Source organism: Gekko japonicus, unplaced genomic scaffold, assembly GCF_001447785.1.
Source record: "Gekko japonicus isolate JY-2015 unplaced genomic scaffold, Gekko_japonicus_V1.1 scaffold1619, whole genome shotgun sequence".
In the NCBI taxonomy this organism is placed as follows: Eukaryota; Metazoa; Chordata; class Lepidosauria; order Squamata; family Gekkonidae; genus Gekko; species Gekko japonicus.
This window is the reverse complement of record NW_015175408.1, coordinates 60,733-78,346: the sequence shown is the minus strand read 5'-3', so window position 1 is coordinate 78,346 and position 17,614 is coordinate 60,733. Positions and strand designations below refer to the sequence as shown.

General features: G+C 46.1%; 2 protein-coding genes across 6 annotated transcripts in view; one reads left to right on the top strand and one right to left on the bottom strand.

Moving 5' to 3' along the window:
• Positions 1 to 3,832, top strand: part of HNRNPA1 (heterogeneous nuclear ribonucleoprotein A1) — an 8,912-nt gene extending 5,080 nt beyond the window's left edge. For 4 of the 5 annotated variants that reach the window (XM_015425733.1, XM_015425731.1, XM_015425734.1 and 1 more), the window contains 3 exons: positions 42 to 170; positions 563 to 625; positions 863 to 2,163. In XM_015425733.1, the coding sequence (XP_015281219.1) occupies positions 42 to 170; positions 563 to 618 (185 nt within the window). In that variant the 3' untranslated portion in view covers positions 619 to 625; positions 863 to 2,163. Of the gene's footprint in view, positions 1 to 41; positions 171 to 562; positions 626 to 862; positions 2,164 to 3,449; positions 3,528 to 3,771 lie in introns of those variants that run through there. The other variant, XR_001482928.1, reaches the window with a different exon arrangement.
• Positions 3,833 to 6,980: 3,148 nt separating this feature from the next.
• On the bottom strand, positions 6,981 to 16,409 carry NFE2 (nuclear factor, erythroid 2). The gene is made up of 4 exons (XM_015425730.1): positions 16,374 to 16,409; positions 14,590 to 14,671; positions 10,649 to 10,861; positions 6,981 to 8,169 (listed from the first exon to the last, which is right to left on the bottom strand). The coding sequence occupies exons 2-4, from the start codon at positions 14,638 to 14,640 to the stop codon at positions 7,177 to 7,179; spliced, it is 1,257 nt and encodes a 418-aa protein (XP_015281216.1). The 5' UTR covers positions 14,641 to 14,671; positions 16,374 to 16,409; the 3' UTR covers positions 6,981 to 7,176.
• Positions 16,410 to 17,614: the final 1,205 nt, after the last annotated feature.

Below are 17,614 nucleotides of genomic sequence, written 5' to 3'. Positions count from 1 at the left end.
TTCTTTTGTGACAAGGCAATGTAAAACATTTCTCTATTCAGGAAGCAACTTTGGGGGAGGCGGAAACTACAACGATTTTGGCAGCTACAACAGCCAGTCTTCAAACTTTGGACCGATGAAAGGTGGAAACTTTGGAGGCAGGAGCTCAGGCCCATACGGTGGAAGTGGTGGTAAGTACTGCTGAACAAAAATGAAAACTGTACCATGTTCTGGCCTGTTCCTTAATGGTTCCATGCATTTTCACTTGGAAGTTGTCACTACGTTCCGTGAAAAATAAGCATAAGGTTGTACTCTTTATGTGTGTCATCTAGAAACCCATTGGAGACCACCAGTTAGAGATGTGACAGATCCAGCTTTCAGTCATGTGTTTCTATCTCTTTTTCTCTGGTAATCATCTCACACACCCGTATATATTTCCACTCCCTGATAAGCCATTATTGTTCTCATTCTGCTGAGCTATTCCGGTTACCTACCTCCATCTTTCTGTCACTCTTAAGTGCCCATTTTCTGTGCCTGAAACCTGGAGCCTCATTTTTTTTTCTCTCCCCCCCCCCCCCCCCAGGTGGCTGTGGTGGCTCTGGCAGTGGAAGTAGCTACGGTGGTGGAAGGAGATTTTAATTCCTCGGTAAGGATTACCTCTTTAACCCTTTCCAGTTGACTATGCAGTACCAATGTACTGTAAACTGTAATGCTTAATGTAGTTAAGCAAGTTATCAAGTAGTTTAAGCATAACTGGACTAAAATGCAGATGTTAAAAGCTAATGTATGGATTGGCAGTCGGTGGGAACAAACTTGCTATTGGATTGTAGCCTTGAGTCTCAATGTGTTTAGATTAACAACTTTATTCCATATTATTCAACAGGAAACAAAGCTTAGCAGGAGAGGAGAGCCAGAGAAGTGACAGGGAAGCTACAGGTTACCACAGTTGTGAACTCAGCCAAACACAGTTGTGGCAGGGTAGAGCTGCCTCATGAAGACATGTGTTAGACAAACGCTTGTTGGCAAACATCAGGACTGTATTTGTGACTAACTGTATAACAGGATATTTTAGTTTTTTGTGTTCTGTGGAAAGTACAAAGCATTCCAACGAGGGCTTTTATGTAGATTAATTTTTTTCCACACCCATGCTGTTCGATTGCTAACTGTAATAGACTGATCATGACGCTGAATAAATGTGTCTCTTTTTTTAAACCTGCTGTGTAAAGTTAGTTCACTGTAAGTTAACATGTGTGGGTTTTAGCTGTATGGCTGGTGTGCAGGGTTAGCTTGAAAGAGCACTAATGCCTTGGGGCTGGGATTCTTTTGCTATGCTGTGTTAAAAGACTATGGCAGGGCTGTCCACACTTGCAAACTGGCACAGCAGCCAGTATGACTTTCTGGCCTGGATTCTACCATTCTGTTCAACAGACGTTGGAAACTTCTCTCCATCTTGATTGTTCAGAAGTGCCATTTAAATTGGAGGAAGTTTTCAAACATTGGTGAGCAGATTAGTAGGAGACAGGTTACTACCAAATTCTTTTGAGCTTAAATGGGGCTTAAGGAGCTTCTTAGCTGGTGTGTAGCTACTGAATTCAGATGTGATTCTTGCTAGTGTAGACAGCCCCAGACGGTCAAATCCAGTTGTTCCTGAGTTATTGCAACTCCTGTACCAATATCATTGGCTTGCCTAAGAAATTTCTTAAAGCTTTATAGAGGGTCAGTCTGCTTCAGGTTGTGGGATTTCCACTATTGCAGGAGCTACTGCCAGATTTGGAAGGGTTATTCTCAGTCTTCCTTCTAGAATTGTAATAAGGAAGCAGAAAAATTCCTGGCAAAACCAACTTTCATGCTTTCCTAGTTGCATGTTTTGGGGGTGGTCATAAAGTACCTGTCACTTACTAAAGTGGTTACGAAGGAAACTGCTGAGCAGCCAGACTATGGTGTGGGGTGGGGAACACTGTAAACTGAGTCAGGTTCTGCATTGAATGCAGCAGGGCTAGATTGATACCATTGGGTAAAAGATTTAAAACCCATCACAGAATACTTAACGTGTTCCTTATCGGTGTTAGTTTAAGCTTTTCTACCAGGAAGCAAGATTCCAAAGCAAATGTGAAATTATCAGTCCCCTCACTGGAGTAATAAAGCAATGATAAAATGGGTCTTGGGGCTTTGGCATCACCAGTCTGCCATAGCCACTCAGTAGATAATTGTATTTCTTCCAACAATGGTTCTTCTCCCAGTGAGGAGGGAGTTGGAGCATCTCAACTAGTGTTCCCTTTGAGGGTTTGAATCCTCAAAGCCTCTGTGGAATCTGTTCACATTTCCTGTGTGTAATAGAAATGGAGTTTCAGATGCCATTTTCTGGCTTCATCTGTTTTCTGGTTATTTCCTCTATCCATTTACATGAGCTGGAACTGAAACTTTAAATAGTGGTCAAGAGGACTGTAAGTCCTGTTGACCTTCAGTGGGATGTGAGCACACATCAAATTTCTTGTGACCTAGGACCCATTGAACTTGTGCAAAAACCTTAAAACCTGCTTAAAGTTACAGTGGTTGTGTGTATAACTTTTTTCTGATTAGTAAATGGCTTTATTTAGATTGCAAAAATGATTAGTTCTGATGGGTTTTATGTGGCTGAGTTTGCAATAGCAGGTGGATCCTTATTCTATTGAGGGAGACAAGACCTCAGGATTCATGGAGTAATGTTCGTTTTTGGCATGGTAGCATAACCACAACAGAGGAGAGCTCGCCAGGATCCGGAAACTAAGTAGCTTTACAAATCCAGGAGGCATGCAGATGGTTGAGCTACTAGGAACGGCTAGCAAGCATAGCTCCGAATGACTTCCAGCTCAGACGCTACCACAGCTGAGAGTAGACACGTGTGTTGAGTCGAGTGGACAGATAAGCCAGGTGCAGGCTTCTGCTGACTAGAAGGGAGTGCTCAGTGACCACCGGAAGGAGGCAGACAAGAGTAAGGATCCTTGCTCTTAGGACTAGCAGTCAGACGCAGAAGGAAGGAAAGGTTATATTACTGTACTGGTAGGTAAGAACAGATTTTACTTATGTCATATACAGTTTTATTGTCCGGCTAAACTTTCTCAGAGGCTGAGAGTTTATCTTCTAAACATCAGTTCAGCTACTGCTTTATAACTTTGCCCAATGCTGTAATATACAAGCATTAGATGGGTAGAACATAATGCTGATTGGAAGATTAAAACTATTCGCCCCCAGGCCTTGAATGACAATGGCTGGTGAAATTTGCCTAATGAATGCATTGCCTCTTTTAAACACCCTCTTCGGGTGGCCTTGCCAGCTTAAAAACTTAGCCCAGTATTTCAATGCACTGGCTGTGCTGCTTGTAAATGCAGCAGGATGTTCAGGGGGGAGTGGGGAGGCTTGTGTGAGGCATCTGTGGAATGTAAGGTAGAGAGCCTGTATCAAGCAAAATTAATGGGTTTTCCTTTTTATAGGAGAAGAGGAGCTGCCTGGCGTCAAGCACATTTGTGCAGGGACTAGGATGTCTGTGGACCTTCCCTTTTCAAAAAAAGGTAAAGCCAACATCTGAGGAAGAACGGAATGAAGTGGGAGTTACTTGGGTAGCTTTATAGAAACAAACCAGTGACAGAAGTCAGTGTATAGGGCTTAGGGGTGGGCTCCATAGGGTTTTACTGTTTCTAGCTGATAAGTAAATTTGAGGTTGCTGGTAAAACTGTAATGATGTGTTCCGAAAAATATGCTTTAATGCTGCTGTCTTGATGTTATGACTTGGCGGTTATTTTTCTTCTTTTGCAGGACACAATTTGGATACCCTATATCTTTCAGTGAAAGCTAAATGGCTACTGGGTAGCTATATGTATAAGTGATTCGTATGAACCACAATTTTGTATTCAATAAAGCTTTTTGTACTAACTGTGTTGTGTTTTGAAAATTGTTAATAGCGAAGTCATTCCCAGTGTGTTCCATGCAGTCATTCACAACCAACCCAGGGCAGGATGGGGGAGCGAACCGCTATGAGGCAAAGTCTCTTTTTCCTTCTAGTTGGGTACTTGGTTTGCAAGGAGGAAAGGCAGGTTTAAGCTCCGGAGTAGTAGCAAGTCTCATTGTCATAGCTATTCTAGGTATGTGAGAGTTCAGGCTAAACTATGTGATGTGTACCATGTGATTGTCATTGCTGGATGCGAGCTGTGAGTTGCGTGTGGGAACTGAATCCAGAAGCACTGTAGGGGGCTGATCAGACTTGGGAACAAGGCTGTTTTGTTGAAAGTGGGAAGGTGGACCTCCACATGCAAGCATTCAGAGCATGTGATACATGCCACCATGGGGGCAACAAAACTCTCTTTAGGGTCTTCCCAGAGTTAGGAAAACAGTACATGCATTTCCTCCCACCTGTGCTGCAACCCAAATCCAAATTAGGCCCCTGTGACACGTCTGAATTGACTTCCCATAGGGAATTCACAGCTGGTGTCATGCTAGAAGTCCCCATGGTGCTCAAATGAGGTATGTAATGTGGATTTTGGACCTTGGGCTCTGAGTGCAAGTCTGCTCGGACGAAGATGAACCTGTGTCTGCCTATAACACGTTTCATGCTTTGGTCATTTGGTGAATCGTTGCCAACACTGCTGCCTCTTCTAAGCAAGGTATATATAAAAGTTTTTCCCTCCCTAACGTGAAATTGCTGTGAGCACCAGCTGGCTGGCTCAATTTGGTGTGGCCCCTTCAGGGGTTCTTTCTTAGGGGACAAGAGGTAAGGATGCTGAAATTACAAAGGCCTGTAAGGGTTCCTGTCCTGACTCATTCCTGGGGCAAGTGGCCTCCAGCAAGGGTTCTGTAGCATTTCTTTCTTGCCACTTCTCTGACTGTGAGAATGTAGTAGATGTAAGCATTCTGTATTGCTTTACAGAAGGTTTAATCTTCAGATGTCTATTTCTAAAAAAAGTTTTATTGAGTATAGGTTTCTATGGGTGGCCAAACAATGTCTTGGGAGCCACATGCGGCTCTTTCACACATACTGTTTGGCTCCTGGCAGGGCAGCTGGGGAAGCGAAGGGGAGGCATGCTTCATAAGAACATAAGAGACACCAATGTTGGATCAGGCCAAAGGCCCATCCAGTCCAACACACTCTGTCACACAGTGGCCAGAAATACCAGTGCCATCAGGAGGTCCACCAGTGGGTTTGGTCTTCCCTTTCCTGGGTAGGCTTGAGGCAGAGGGGAGCAGAGAAAGAAAGCAACTTTAAATGTGTTCTCAATGGCCTCCCCACCCTACAAATATCATTGGACAAATAAATATTATCAATATCTATTTTTATCCCTTTTGTTTTTATTTTTGGCAGTCTCGTTTAATGTTAATAAAAAGCAAATTTGCATATTTTCCCATGTCTAATATTTGTTCCTGTAATGTGGCTCTCAAACATCTGACATTTATTATATGTGGCTCTTACGTTAAGCAAGTTTGGCCACCCCTGCTGTAAGGCATGTGCTCCCAACAGTAGACCCCCTGCCCTGATCCTAGACGTGTGACCTTCTGTTAAAACAGTTCCTGGCTGAGCTTTCATTCTGTTCATCAAACCCTCAAGAGGGGCTTTAGCTCAGAGGTAGAGCATCTGCTTGGCATGTAGAAGGATGAAGGTTGAATCCCCAGCATCTTCATTTTAAAAATCAGGTAGGAGGTTGATGTGAAAGCCACTACCAGTCTTGAGTAGACAATATTGACTTTGGACCAATGAGTCCGAGTCTGTAAGACAGCTTCATGTGATGTGACCACTAGTGCCACTGGTAAAAGCAGAGATTGGAGTCCAGTAGTACTTTAGTAACCAAGAAGATTTCCAAGAGTCTCAAATTATCTGTTCTAACTGGAGACAAACACTGTTACCCTCTGAAACAATCTGGTAAAATAAGCTGCTTTTGTTTACCCCATCCCCTCTCGATTACAGTAAGGGACACTTAAAATGTTAACCAGTGGTTTATTCTGCACAAAGATTGTGTGTGGCTATTTACACTTGGGTTGTTCAGGGCATGCCTCTGGCAGTGGCTGGCAAGAGAAATGCACATGATTGACATGGTTTGACAAATCTTGATGGCTGCACCACCCTCTTTTATGAAAAATCTTTCCAATCCAGTGGCAGTTTCAGTTTAATTAAAACTTTTTAAAATCCATGCTAACACTGCTTGGTAGAATAAACTGCTTTATATTAGAAGCACAAATACCTGACATAGCGAGGGCTAGCTAGCCTCTCCATACCATTTTAGAAAGATACAGCAGAAGTACAAAACATGGGTTGTCTTTTGTAAGAGCCAAGGTTCCCTGGTTTTAATCCCTTCATCTAGATGAGTTAAGATTTAATAGGTGAAGTTCATGAGCTGCAGTCTAGCCTTACCATTAAACCAAGCACTATTTGTACTCTCCCAAAACACTGAAATTAGTGTACAAGCCTGGTGGCATCTGAGCATGATTCTGCCTGCCTTGTTGCCAAAACTAAAATGATGCGTAAGTGCTTAATTTGTACAGATAGCAGAATTCTTCTCATGCAGAGTGTTTTTGTAGCATCACTTTAGGGAAAATGTGTGTGGCCTTTTGTAATCTCTTCAGCCCACTTTTGAGACCATTCAGCTCATTGGGCGTGGGGAGGCTTGGATGTAATACTGAAGTACCAAACCTGGGAGAGCAATTCCTTAAGGCCGTGATGGCCAAAGCCCTCAGTGGGGCTGAAAAGAAGTGGGGGACAGGGTAATCTCCCCCTCTTGCCAGCCTCCGTTCCCGATAACATACATCTCAAATATTGTTAATGCTTGCATGAGTGAGACATAAGCAGAAGACGGGGCTCTTGGGGTTATCATTGATACTGGTTTTAGAACCCTGGCCATCTTCTAGCCCGGCCATTCCTACCCATGTGCTCCTTTAACGTTTTTGTGGTTGGGGACGGGACGTCAGTTGTCCATTCCACTGCCTGCACCAGTTTTTCTCCGAATGCACTGAAACTTGCATTCTATTTTTTTTTTTTAACCATAGGGTATGAGGGGCATAACATCCAAGGCAAGAGTTTGGCTGAATTTTCAGTTGCCGAAGGCCCCTGCAATTTCAAACCTGGCATTTGGATAATCTCAAATCCTGACCTAGATGGTCTTGAAAACAGCCTTGTGTCACTCCTAGGAATCTCTTGGCTTCAGTCACGTTGCTGCCTGTATGTTTACCATACTGTCAATCAGTGCTATTATCCAGCTGTTTGTTGCGTGGCACGAGGAAGACACTGCCATCAAGGGTGAGCTGCAGTGAGTACTCCTCTGGGGAGTAGGCGTTGCCAGCTTCATCACGAAGCATGCAGAAGACCTGGTGGTAAAGGGTCCCCAGCTTCTGCTTGGTGAGCGCTAGAGTCCTATCAAACTCACCACGGTCTCGCAATAAGCGCTGCCGCTCGCGGCTCAGCTCGGCCAGTTCCCGCTCCAGGTGCACCAGGGTCTCTAATTTACGCTTGCGGCAGTTCTGAGCAGCCACTTTGTTCTTGCCACGGCGGCGGATGTCCCGGACCAGTGCCATTTGGGGCTCGCTCAGGGGGAAGCGTGACACCAGCTCGTTGAAGTCGTCCACTGGCAAATTAATGATCTTTTCAACAGAGAAGGGTATTTTCATAGCTAGGGCCCGGCGCTCGTCACGGCTGCCTGCCAGTTCCCCACGGGGGCTCCGTCCCTTCTCCAAAGGTGCCATTGGTGGGGTGGGGAAAGGCATCTCCGGTACAGGGGCCAACATTGGGTAGGCTTGTGTATGGTCCATAGGGTAAAGCGGTGTATACTCCGCCTGCTCCAGCCCCTCTGCTTCCAGTGATTCTGCGTCGCTGTAATTGAGTGATAACCCAGAGTCTGATTCCAGGTCCTCCTGTGGCTTGCAAGACCCCTGTGGTCCACAACCACTAACCAAGTCCCCCTCCAATACCAGCCTTTTACAGCCCCCTGCTGCGGTAGCTCCTGGAGGCTGGAGAGTGGAAGAGATCAGCATGCCTGTGTAGCTGTATAGACCACGGGGGGTGGGCACGGTTTCTGGGTATGAATGTTCATATGCCGGAGCAGGGTGGCCATAGGCAGACCCTGAGTTGTCTCCCGTTGCTGTGCATGGCCCGTAGTTCGAAGCTGGTCCCATTGGTTGCACAAGGCCACACAGAGCAGGGTCATAGCAGCTCTCGCTTGGCATCTCGAGGCCCTGCAGGGAAAAGGAGAAGCACACTGACCAAGGGGCAGCAGGCATTCTTCTGGAGGTAGCTTAAGAGACCCAGGTTCTTCCCCCTGCAGCAAGGAGTGGAATAAAACCAGGAGTTCTGGCCTCCCGCCCAGGCAGTTCCTGACTAACCACCCTCTGAAAATCCCCATCCCCTGTTCTGGGTCTAGCTCTGACAGTGCAGGGATCCCACTGCTGCTTTTGAGCATGCTCCAATCAAGGCCATGGCAGAGGACGGTTCTAACAAGCAAGTTGCTCTGCCTTTTGCTTTTAATTCAGTTCTACGGCAAAGGAGGGTCCTGGGCCTAGCACCCCAGTGCTCTTTGCTGCACTTCCTGCCAGCATGGTGTGTTTTCATCCTTTGAGGAGGGGGGGGGGGGAGCTGAAGAGGCATACGCAGGTGCCGGGCTGGCAGCGATGGATGGGTCGATAGCATTCCCCCTCTGAACAAAAGGGTGATTCATCTTGTCGTACAGATCCCCCATTGTGTGCTGTTTCCCCCACCCCACGTCTCCCCTGGGTCAGGTGCTGAATGGGCCACTGTTGGGGAAGGCGAGATTAAAGAGAGGCAGCTGTGTGTAATGGATACCTGCCACCCCTTGACAGGGACTCGGTCCACACCTCCGTGGAAGGACTAAGCCCCTGTGTGAGCTGCCTGAGCTCGCTGTGTTGAGTAGCTTCCTTTCCTACTGTTCGTGCTCCTTCCTTTCCAGCTAGTACTAGAGGGGGGAGGGGGGATGACTGCGAAGTTGAAAAACCTGTTGGTTCGCTTCCCTAAGTGCAGCATAGGGGACCCTAGGCCATGTCTCTAGAAGAATGAACTGGAAGGCCTTGGAAGGAGAAGATTAACACTCCTTAGTTCTGTATCCCAACTCCTGGTGGTGAATGATCCAAATTAGTTTATAATCTCTACAATCATATGTCTGAGAGGACATCTGTCTGCCTTCTGATTCTCTCTGCTGCCACAGCCAGGGGAAAGGCCATCAGAAATCTGAGAGGGAGCAGGAAGTTAATTGACTGTACTTGGAGTTAATTGACTGTACATGGGGGCTGCATACCCTTGTACCACATCCTCCAAAGGATAACAAGGAAAAACATCTTTCAGTGTTCCATGAATGGCTTTTGTGACTTCAGCAACCAAGAGCCCAATCCTCTCCCTTGACTGTCCCCATTATTCTCATGCTTGAACATTCCGAGGCAGTTTTTTAAATCGCTGTGTGATGAAATTGAATCACCGCCTAAAGTAGTTTGTTCATCATAAAAACTTTGTACTATACAGACCATTCTAGAAAAGGTAGTAGAAATTGTTTTTATGATGCATTTATATTATAAATTAAATGCAGGTCTGTCGCTGCATTTCTGATTTGGCTGTCTATAATGAAGCAAATACTTCCAAGTTTCTAAAGGGTTTTTTTAAAAACAGAAGAATAGTGTGCTTTGCGTTTTTTTAAAAAAGGTCTTACGTTTCTGCTATTTGGTACTTTCAAACTATCTACTTGTGCATGGTGGAGACAAAAAATAGCTTTTAGAGGATTGTGTGTTCACATGTTTCTTGTGCTCCGTTATTACTTCCAGCCAAACGCGTTCTGCAGATTTCTGAAGCATTATAAAATCCTACAGAACCTGTTTACCAAAGGCACAAGAGGGCTGAATGAACACAGTAGGAATCACAATCACTCTTTCAGCCCACTTTCATCACCAAAACTATGCTCTGTCCCTGGGCTACTTATTCCATGGGGATGCTGGGATTCAGAAACCATGGTGGGATGACAGAGCAACACTACCTATTCTCGGAAGTAAGGAATGATAGAATATAGTTCTAATTCGATATTGAGAAGAAGAGTTGTTTTTCATACCCCACTGTTCTCTACCCGAAGGAGTCTCAAAGCGGCTTATAACCGCCTTCCCTTTCTCTCCCCACAACAGGCACCCTGTGGGACAGGTGGGACTAAAGAGGGTCCTGAGAGAACTGTGACTGGCCCAAGGTCACCCAGCAGGCTTCATGTGGAGGAGAAGTGGGGAATCAGACCCGGTTCTCCCGTTAGAGTCCACTGCTCTTAAACACTACACCACACTGGTTCTTATAGACTGTTTTCCTCCCTAGTGGGGACCCAAAGTAGCTTACGGCATCATTCTCTCATTTTATCTACATTACAACCCTGGCCCAAGGTCACCCAGTGAGCTTCCATAGCAGGATGGGTATTCAAACTTGGGTCTCTCTGATCCTATTCTGATAACGCTAGCTACTACACCATGCTGGTTCTCCGTATCTTGGAAGAAAACTCAAAATCTAATACTATCTCATCTTCTTTCCTTGCTCCCTTCGTTCACATCCTCTTAGCACAGATGGCAAAAGTCACTCCCATCTCCTTTTGGCTGCTACTTTTTCTAGCGTCCGTGACCACGTCACCTTTGTAACATTTCTCAGGTGGTTTTAGTTTTGATTTAGCTTGCCTGTGCTTACCTGCAACTCGGAGATGGACAGGATCTCTTGCCAAGTGAGCTCCATCTCCCCCTGTGACCCAGGTTCCCCCCCTGCCAGGGGATTGTACAAGGGGAGGTAGGTACCCCGAGTCCAGCCTTGCTGTGGTGGGCAGGGGGGCATTTTGTCAGGCCGGGCCCTGCCCAGCATCTGCTCCAGCAGGGTGCCCCCAAAGTCAGCCGTGGCAGCAAAGTTCTGCAATGAATGTGAGAAAAGACACAGTTGAGGGTTGATCTCAGCCATTCTCTCTGCCGGTTACCAAGATGTGACCTGAAGGCGCAGACGCATGATGCAGGAACCTTGTCACATGAATCTGCCTTATACTGAATCAGACCATTTGTCCATCAAAGTCAGTACTGTCTACTCAGACTGACAGTAGCTCTTCAGGGTCTCAGGCAGAGGTCTCAGGCACCGGAGATGTTTTGAACCATTTGGAAAGCCTGGATGTTTTTGTTTTGTATCCCTGGAGCAGTCACATGTCTGAGACTAAGGAGGTCTTCCCCATACTGATTAGTCACTTAAATCTCCATAGCAGTTAACCAGATATTCTTGTAGATAAGGGATCCTCAACATTTTTCAAGCTGTGGGCAGTGTTGGAATTCTGACAGTGTGGTGGGCGCAGCCACAAAATGGCGGCCACAGACGATAGAGCCAGGCATAAAATGTCAGAGATTGAGGTTCGGCATAGGCCCTGATCAGCTGCCTAGGGAGGTGGTGAGCTCCCCCTCCCTGGCAGTCTTTAAGCTGCGACTGGACAAGCACTTGTCAGGGATGCTCTAGGCCGATCCTGCACTGAGCAGGGGGTTGGACTAGATGGCCTGCATGGCCCCTTCCAGCTCTGTGATGCCAAGCTGATGCTCCACCACTGAGCCACTGAAGCTAAGCAAGTCTGGAGCTGGCCCGCAGGGCTCTTTTTGTAGCAGGAGCTCCTTTGCATATTAGGCCACACACCCGGTTAGGACCTGCTTAGTGCTTTCATCAGGAAGCTCCCAGGAAGCTTGCGTTCACTGGCTTGAGTTTCTTGTAAGAAAGATGGGATTTAAATGGAAATAAATACCAAACAGTATTCTGAATTCCTAGGGAGGTACATCCTCTGCTTGGAACTCTTGCACGATTCTGAGGCTCAGAGTATTGCCAAAGATTATGATATCTGAAACTGATCAAACACTTGCCATGAAGGGGAGAAACATGATGTAGCAAACAAAATATCTGCTTCTTTTGGCCTAGCAAACTGTTAGCCACCCTAACCTAAGTTGTCTTGGCTTTCAGCCTGGCACACTTTCAAAATTCCTCCACCATTGTTTACCTACTGTTACCAGTTGGTTTCGTATTTGGGATGTATTTGTTTATGCTTGATGTGCCAAATGGCTGTTGTTTCTTTGCGTCTTGCTATGCGATGGGGCAAGTCCTCAGGATGACGGACAAAATTAACAGGCAAATAGGAAAAGGAGTTGAAAAATAATTTTGAAAAATTTATAATAGCCCTAGCATTTGTTCAAGCATTACACTTTTTAAAACTATGTAAAACACTGCTGCTGCTGCTGCTGCAACTTAAATGCTCAGTTTGGGACTGGAGTAAAGACATTGTCCACAGTTGCACTTCATGTTCTCCCTGGAGGACAGCTTGCCCACCTGTATCAAGCTTCACAAAGGCCACAGCTTAGCGAAGGAACACATGCTCGGCATGCAGAAGGTCTCAGTTCAGTTGCTGGCATCTACCGCTAAAAGGATCTCAAGTAGCGGGTGTTAGAAGAGCCCTTTCTCTGCCTTTGTCAGTCAGAGAAGACAATACTGGGCTAGATGGCGTAAAGCATTTCCATGTGCTCAGTGCTGAGGTTTAACATGCTCAAGGACACTCTCCTGAATTCTCTGCAGATGCATTGGTACAACAGGTTACTGGAAAGCGGGAAGCCCAAAGAAAAAAATAAACACTTGGTTTGCTGCATTAAATGTGATGCAGCATGTGGTACAATTGGGGAAAATTCAGCACTTGGTTTAGAAAACCCCTCAAAAACCTGAACCTACAACCACTGTTCCCTCCAAGCTGAGTGAGCGTGAACTAGCTCACAGTTTTTTAGCCTCCAGCTCACACATTTTTGTCTTAGCTCAGGAAGGATGGCTCCAGAGCAAACTAATCTATGCAGATTGCTCGCTCACAACTTTAATGCTGGTAGCTCACAAAGTAGAATTTTTGCTCACAAGGCTCCACAGCTTAGAGGGAGCACTGCTTACAACCCCAGGAGTGTGTCAAAATCAACAATTGCCTGTACAAGTGCCTTCTCCGTTGTAGCCCCCGCTTCGCGGAATGGTCTGCAGAAGGCAGTCAGGAAGGCTCCTGCTCTCCTGGCTTTCCGCAAACTGTGCAAAACTTCAAGGGGGCTTTTCTGTGCAGGCCAGAGAGCGGCGCTGTACTAAATGTTTCACAAAGGTACTTGGAAAAATCATTAGGGACTGTGGTCTAGACTACTGCGTATAGTTTGCTGTCAGTTGGATCCTACTGTGTAATTTTGCCACATTTTACTGTGTGATGCTAAGAGTCTGCTTTGCTTCAGTTCTGTTTTTTTATATTTCTGGTTGTTTCTGCAACTCAGATTCCATTTTATTGTTTGTTCATTGAATGTCCCATCCTTTTGATTTTATTGACTCAGTCTGTGTAATCCACCTGAAGTCCGAGTGAGAAAGGCGACTATAAATAAAGTTAATTCAAATAAATATAGGTGTGGAATAGGCAGGGATTAGTACTGGGCCGGGAGCAGCAGAAACATCAAAGGGGGAAAAAAGATATGCTGTGCAGACAAACACAGCCAACAATGCAAAACAGAATTGTGCAGCAGAGCATTTTTATTAAGGGGACAGGGCTACGATATTATAAAGGGAACAGGATTGCAGTCTATGCCACTGTGTATTATCCTGCTCTTACTGCATTGTTTTCTACTTGTAATACCGTCTTCTGCATTCATTTAACGTATCGCATCTAATATTTTTGCATCGTTTCCAATTGTTGTAATGCTAGTTCTATTGCATTGCTTATTACATCTCTCATGCTATTGTTCTGCCGCTGTTGTCCACCCTGAGCGTTAGTGAGAACGTTAATAAAGTTCTGCCGTATTTGAAAGTTTGGATAATGGCCACCTATAGCTGAGCTTTTTTCTAGCCAGGATGAATGTGTTCATATCAGTAATTTCTGAGGGGCCACTATATGAAAACCACATTCCAGGTATTAATATTGCTATATATTTATTAATGTATGTTTTTATCCACTTATGATGTGATCCGCTCTGAGCCCATTTGCGGAATATAAATCTAAACAAATAAAGGACAAATACTGTGGACGTTGTTGGGGAGAGCTTGAAACATTGGATATTATGGTCTGGTATTGCCCATGGTATGACCTATACAGAGCAAAATGGTTGGATCCTATCCTGAGAAATTTAGTGTCTGTTGACAGAAATAAGATTGTTCCATTTTTATTGAGGATACAAGGATTACTTGAGCCATAGCAAAATTCTTCTCTGTGGTGATTACTTGGAAGGAAAAGATTATTATTTTTTTTTAATGATGGAGTTAAGAATTTTTAAAAGGTTAGTTCCAAATTTAGAAATAAAGAAGGGTTTAAAATATATAAAAACATATACACATAATAATAAAAAAATAATTCAGTGTGGCCTGACTTAGGACCTTAGGTCAAATGAATCTAGCATTAAAGGAAAGGAATAAAGGTCTGGGATCTAGCAGTAGCTGAAATGCAGGTTGCAGGTCTGAGCGGCAGCCAGACATGTTCCCTTTTCTGCTGCCAAGGGTGGTGCAGTTGAATTCCCCAGAATCCTTTGGGGGGGGGGAGTCCAGTTCTCAGTCCCAGCATGGTGTGGGTGGAGACGCCCATCTGCTCCTTGATAAGCTACCCACGTTGGCTTCCCCCTCACCTCAGAGCCGGCTCTGCGAATCTGCAGCGTGCAGCTGCCTGGAGCAGACATTCATGAAGCCACGAGGGTGCCCACTCTGTCTCTGCAAGGAAAAGATAACAGTCCCCTTATCAGCCACTTTGGATGGGAAACTTTGCACCCGCGGCCCTACCCACTGCTGGCATCATCCCCAGAGAGATGGGCTAAAACCAGCACAGGAAACATGAAGAGTTGGGGAAAGAATTGTTCCAGGGTTTGGTGGGAGTAAGTCTGGAATTCTCTCTCTACTGGTGGTGGGGTGACACTGGGGCAGTCCTTTCTGTCCAGAGTTGCCAGCATCCAGCTGGTGGCTGAAGATCTCCCGCCATTACAACTGATCTCCATGACAGTCCATCAGACTAGATCACATTGGCCATGTAGAGATCCCCAGTCTACAGAGAACAGTTTCTCTGGCTGCTTTGGAGGATGGACTCTGGGGCCACATTGGGTTGCCAGCCTCCAGGTGGTGGCTGGAGATCCCCTGGGATTGCAACTGATCTCCAGGCAATAGAGACCAGTTCACCTGGAGAAAAAGGTCACCTTGGAAGGTGTGCTCCATGGCATTATACCTTGCTGCGCTCCCTTCCCTCCCCAAACACTGTCCTCCTCAGACTCCACCCCCAAATCCCCCAGCTATTTCCCAATCCAGAGCTGGCAGCAGCCCTCTTTCTGTCCCCATCTTTTACCTTGTAAGACTGAATTCTATGAAGTAAAGAACCCGTCTCCCTTTGGACTGTTTCCTGATATTTTTTCTGAAGTGTCTACAGGATGCCATAGAGGCATTTGTACCCTCCTAGGGTTCCCAACCTCCAGGTACTGGCTGGAGATCTGGGATTACAATTGATCTTCAGGTAACAGAGATCAGTTCACCTGGACAAAATGGCTGCTTTGGAGAGTGGACTCTATGGCATTAATACGCAACTGAAGTCCCTCCCTAAGCCCCACCCTCCTAAGGCTTCACCCCCAAAATCCCCAGGTAGATATTACAACAAGCCTGGATCTGGCAACCAGTGTTCCCTCTAAGCTGAGTTAGTGCGAGCTAGCTCACAGTTTTTTAGCCTCCGGCTCACACTTTTTTGTCTTCGCTCAGGAAGGAGGGCTCCAGAGCAAACTAATTTATGCAGTAGCCAAATAGCTCGCTCACAACTTCAATGCTAGTAGCTCACCAAGTAGAATTCTTGCTCACAACACCCCACAGCTTAGAGGGAACATTGCTGGCAACCCTACCTACCACTCAACTAAGTACAGATCGTCCTGGCAGGCCAAAGAGGTTCTTCCTCTGGAGAAAGTCTCTGCATTTTGTGGAACTGGGTAGCAGGATCCTATTCTCTGTCTTTACACAGCAAGGATCAAGATAAAAAACAATTGGGGATGACAGAGCATCATTTCTCAGAGAAGCAGGCAATTTGCACGAGGGATTTTTCATCAGGGTGTATACAGTTAACCCCAGTCTCATCTCTTGTAAATAGGTTTTGTATTATTCAGGGGTCATTTCGTAGAAAAAGAGGTGCAGGAGCTCATTAGCATAAGCATTAGCAGAACTTATTTGCATATGCCACACACCCCTTACATCACCGGAAGTGTGTCAGAAGGCAACTCCCACCGCTCAGGCTCCACTAGACTGTTTTGGATTGCTAGCTATTGGGGGGGGACGTGCAGATCTGTCCTCGCAGAGGAGGGAGAGCTTGTACCTCAATAAAACTTGGTCTTAAGGGTGCCACTGGACTGTTTTGGACCGGGGGGCCAGGGGGAGCTCTGCAACTTACCTGGCTGCTTCTTGTTCTGACTGAGGGCTGCTGGGAACAGGGGGTGGGGCTTGTTGCATGTGCCCACCCCCTGGGCTCTTTACTGCCGGAGCTCCGCTCCTGTGCACTCCTGCAGGAAATGACCCCTGGTATTATTCCAGAAACAAGCAACACCTATTTGATCAGAAGCAGCAGAAGAACAAAAGACACGTATGAAGAGTCCTGCTAGACTGCACCAAAAATTCTATTTCTTGCTCTACAGAACATCATTTAAGCAGTATGGCATTTATTTACATCCCGCCTTTCTTCTCTGACAGAGCTCAAAATGGTCCTTGTAAGTTCACCAACAAATCTTTCATTCAGGACAGTTACTGACTAAGCCTAGACCTGCCTAGCATCAGCAAGGTAGTTGGATCATATGCATTCAGACTGAGCATTTGGGGGCTTCCTTTTTGCCATACGGATAGCAATGACAGGGCTGGCCCAAGGATGCCCAAGCTGGCTTCCTCTGCTCTGCAGGGAAGTGGGAAGATGGCACCTGCCTTCCTTGTCCCCTACTGGGCTGCAGGGAGGTGTGAAGGTTGCACCTGCCCTCCTCCCTCGACCCTCCCCCTTACATCACTGTGAGAAACCACCACCTGCCCTTCCCTAGTGCAAGACATGACAGAGATAAGGAGGAACAGGACTGAACTGGGCTGGGCTCACCCCACTCTTGACATCAGGAAACAGGAAGCAGACTCCCCACTGGCCACAGGATGTGGAGGCCACAGAACTGGTTGTCATTTTCACCAGCATGGCCCCAGGGTCCACCGAGTGGACAGCTGCCCCTGAGCAATGAGATTCCTATGTGCTAAGCTGAATTTTAAAAACCCATATGGGGCCCACTCAACACAGTTTGAAGAGAGGGATGGTTTCCCTTTCAAAGTAACTCTGTGTCCTCCTAGGAAGTCTTCTGCACTTGCATTCTGGGGACATTTTGAAAAACTCCATCCCATCTGCATCAGAGAATGTTTCCTGCGGAAGCAAGGTTTCCATACTTATCTCTCACCTACAAATTTGCAGCGGGCAGCCAGGCATGATATATTTTGTACTACGTAGCACCCCTGCACTGTAACATATCTGCCTGGACTCCATCTCACAGGGCTCAGAATGGGTAATCTGAAATCCAGGAGCATAAGAATGGCAAGGCTTCAAGATAAGAGACAAAACATCCAGACCCAAGAGACCAGAACCTCAGCTGCACTGCATCCCCATTAATATAC

What these genes read in the sequence shown, in the direction of transcription:
- NFE2 (XM_015425730.1), bottom strand. Translation starts at nt 14,640, where the DNA reads ATGTCTGCTCCAGGCAGCTGCACGCTGCAGATTCGCAGAGCCGGCTCT. An exon ending in TTCGCAGAGCCGGCTCTGAG is followed by an intron (nt 10,862 to 14,589) that starts GTGAGGGGGAAG and finishes CATTCATTGCAG; the next exon opens with AACTTTGCTGCCACGGCTGA. An exon ending in TGTCCATCTCCGAGTTGCAG is followed by an intron (nt 8,170 to 10,648) that starts GTAAGCACAGGC and finishes TTTTCCCTGCAG; the next exon opens with GGCCTCGAGATGCCAAGCGA.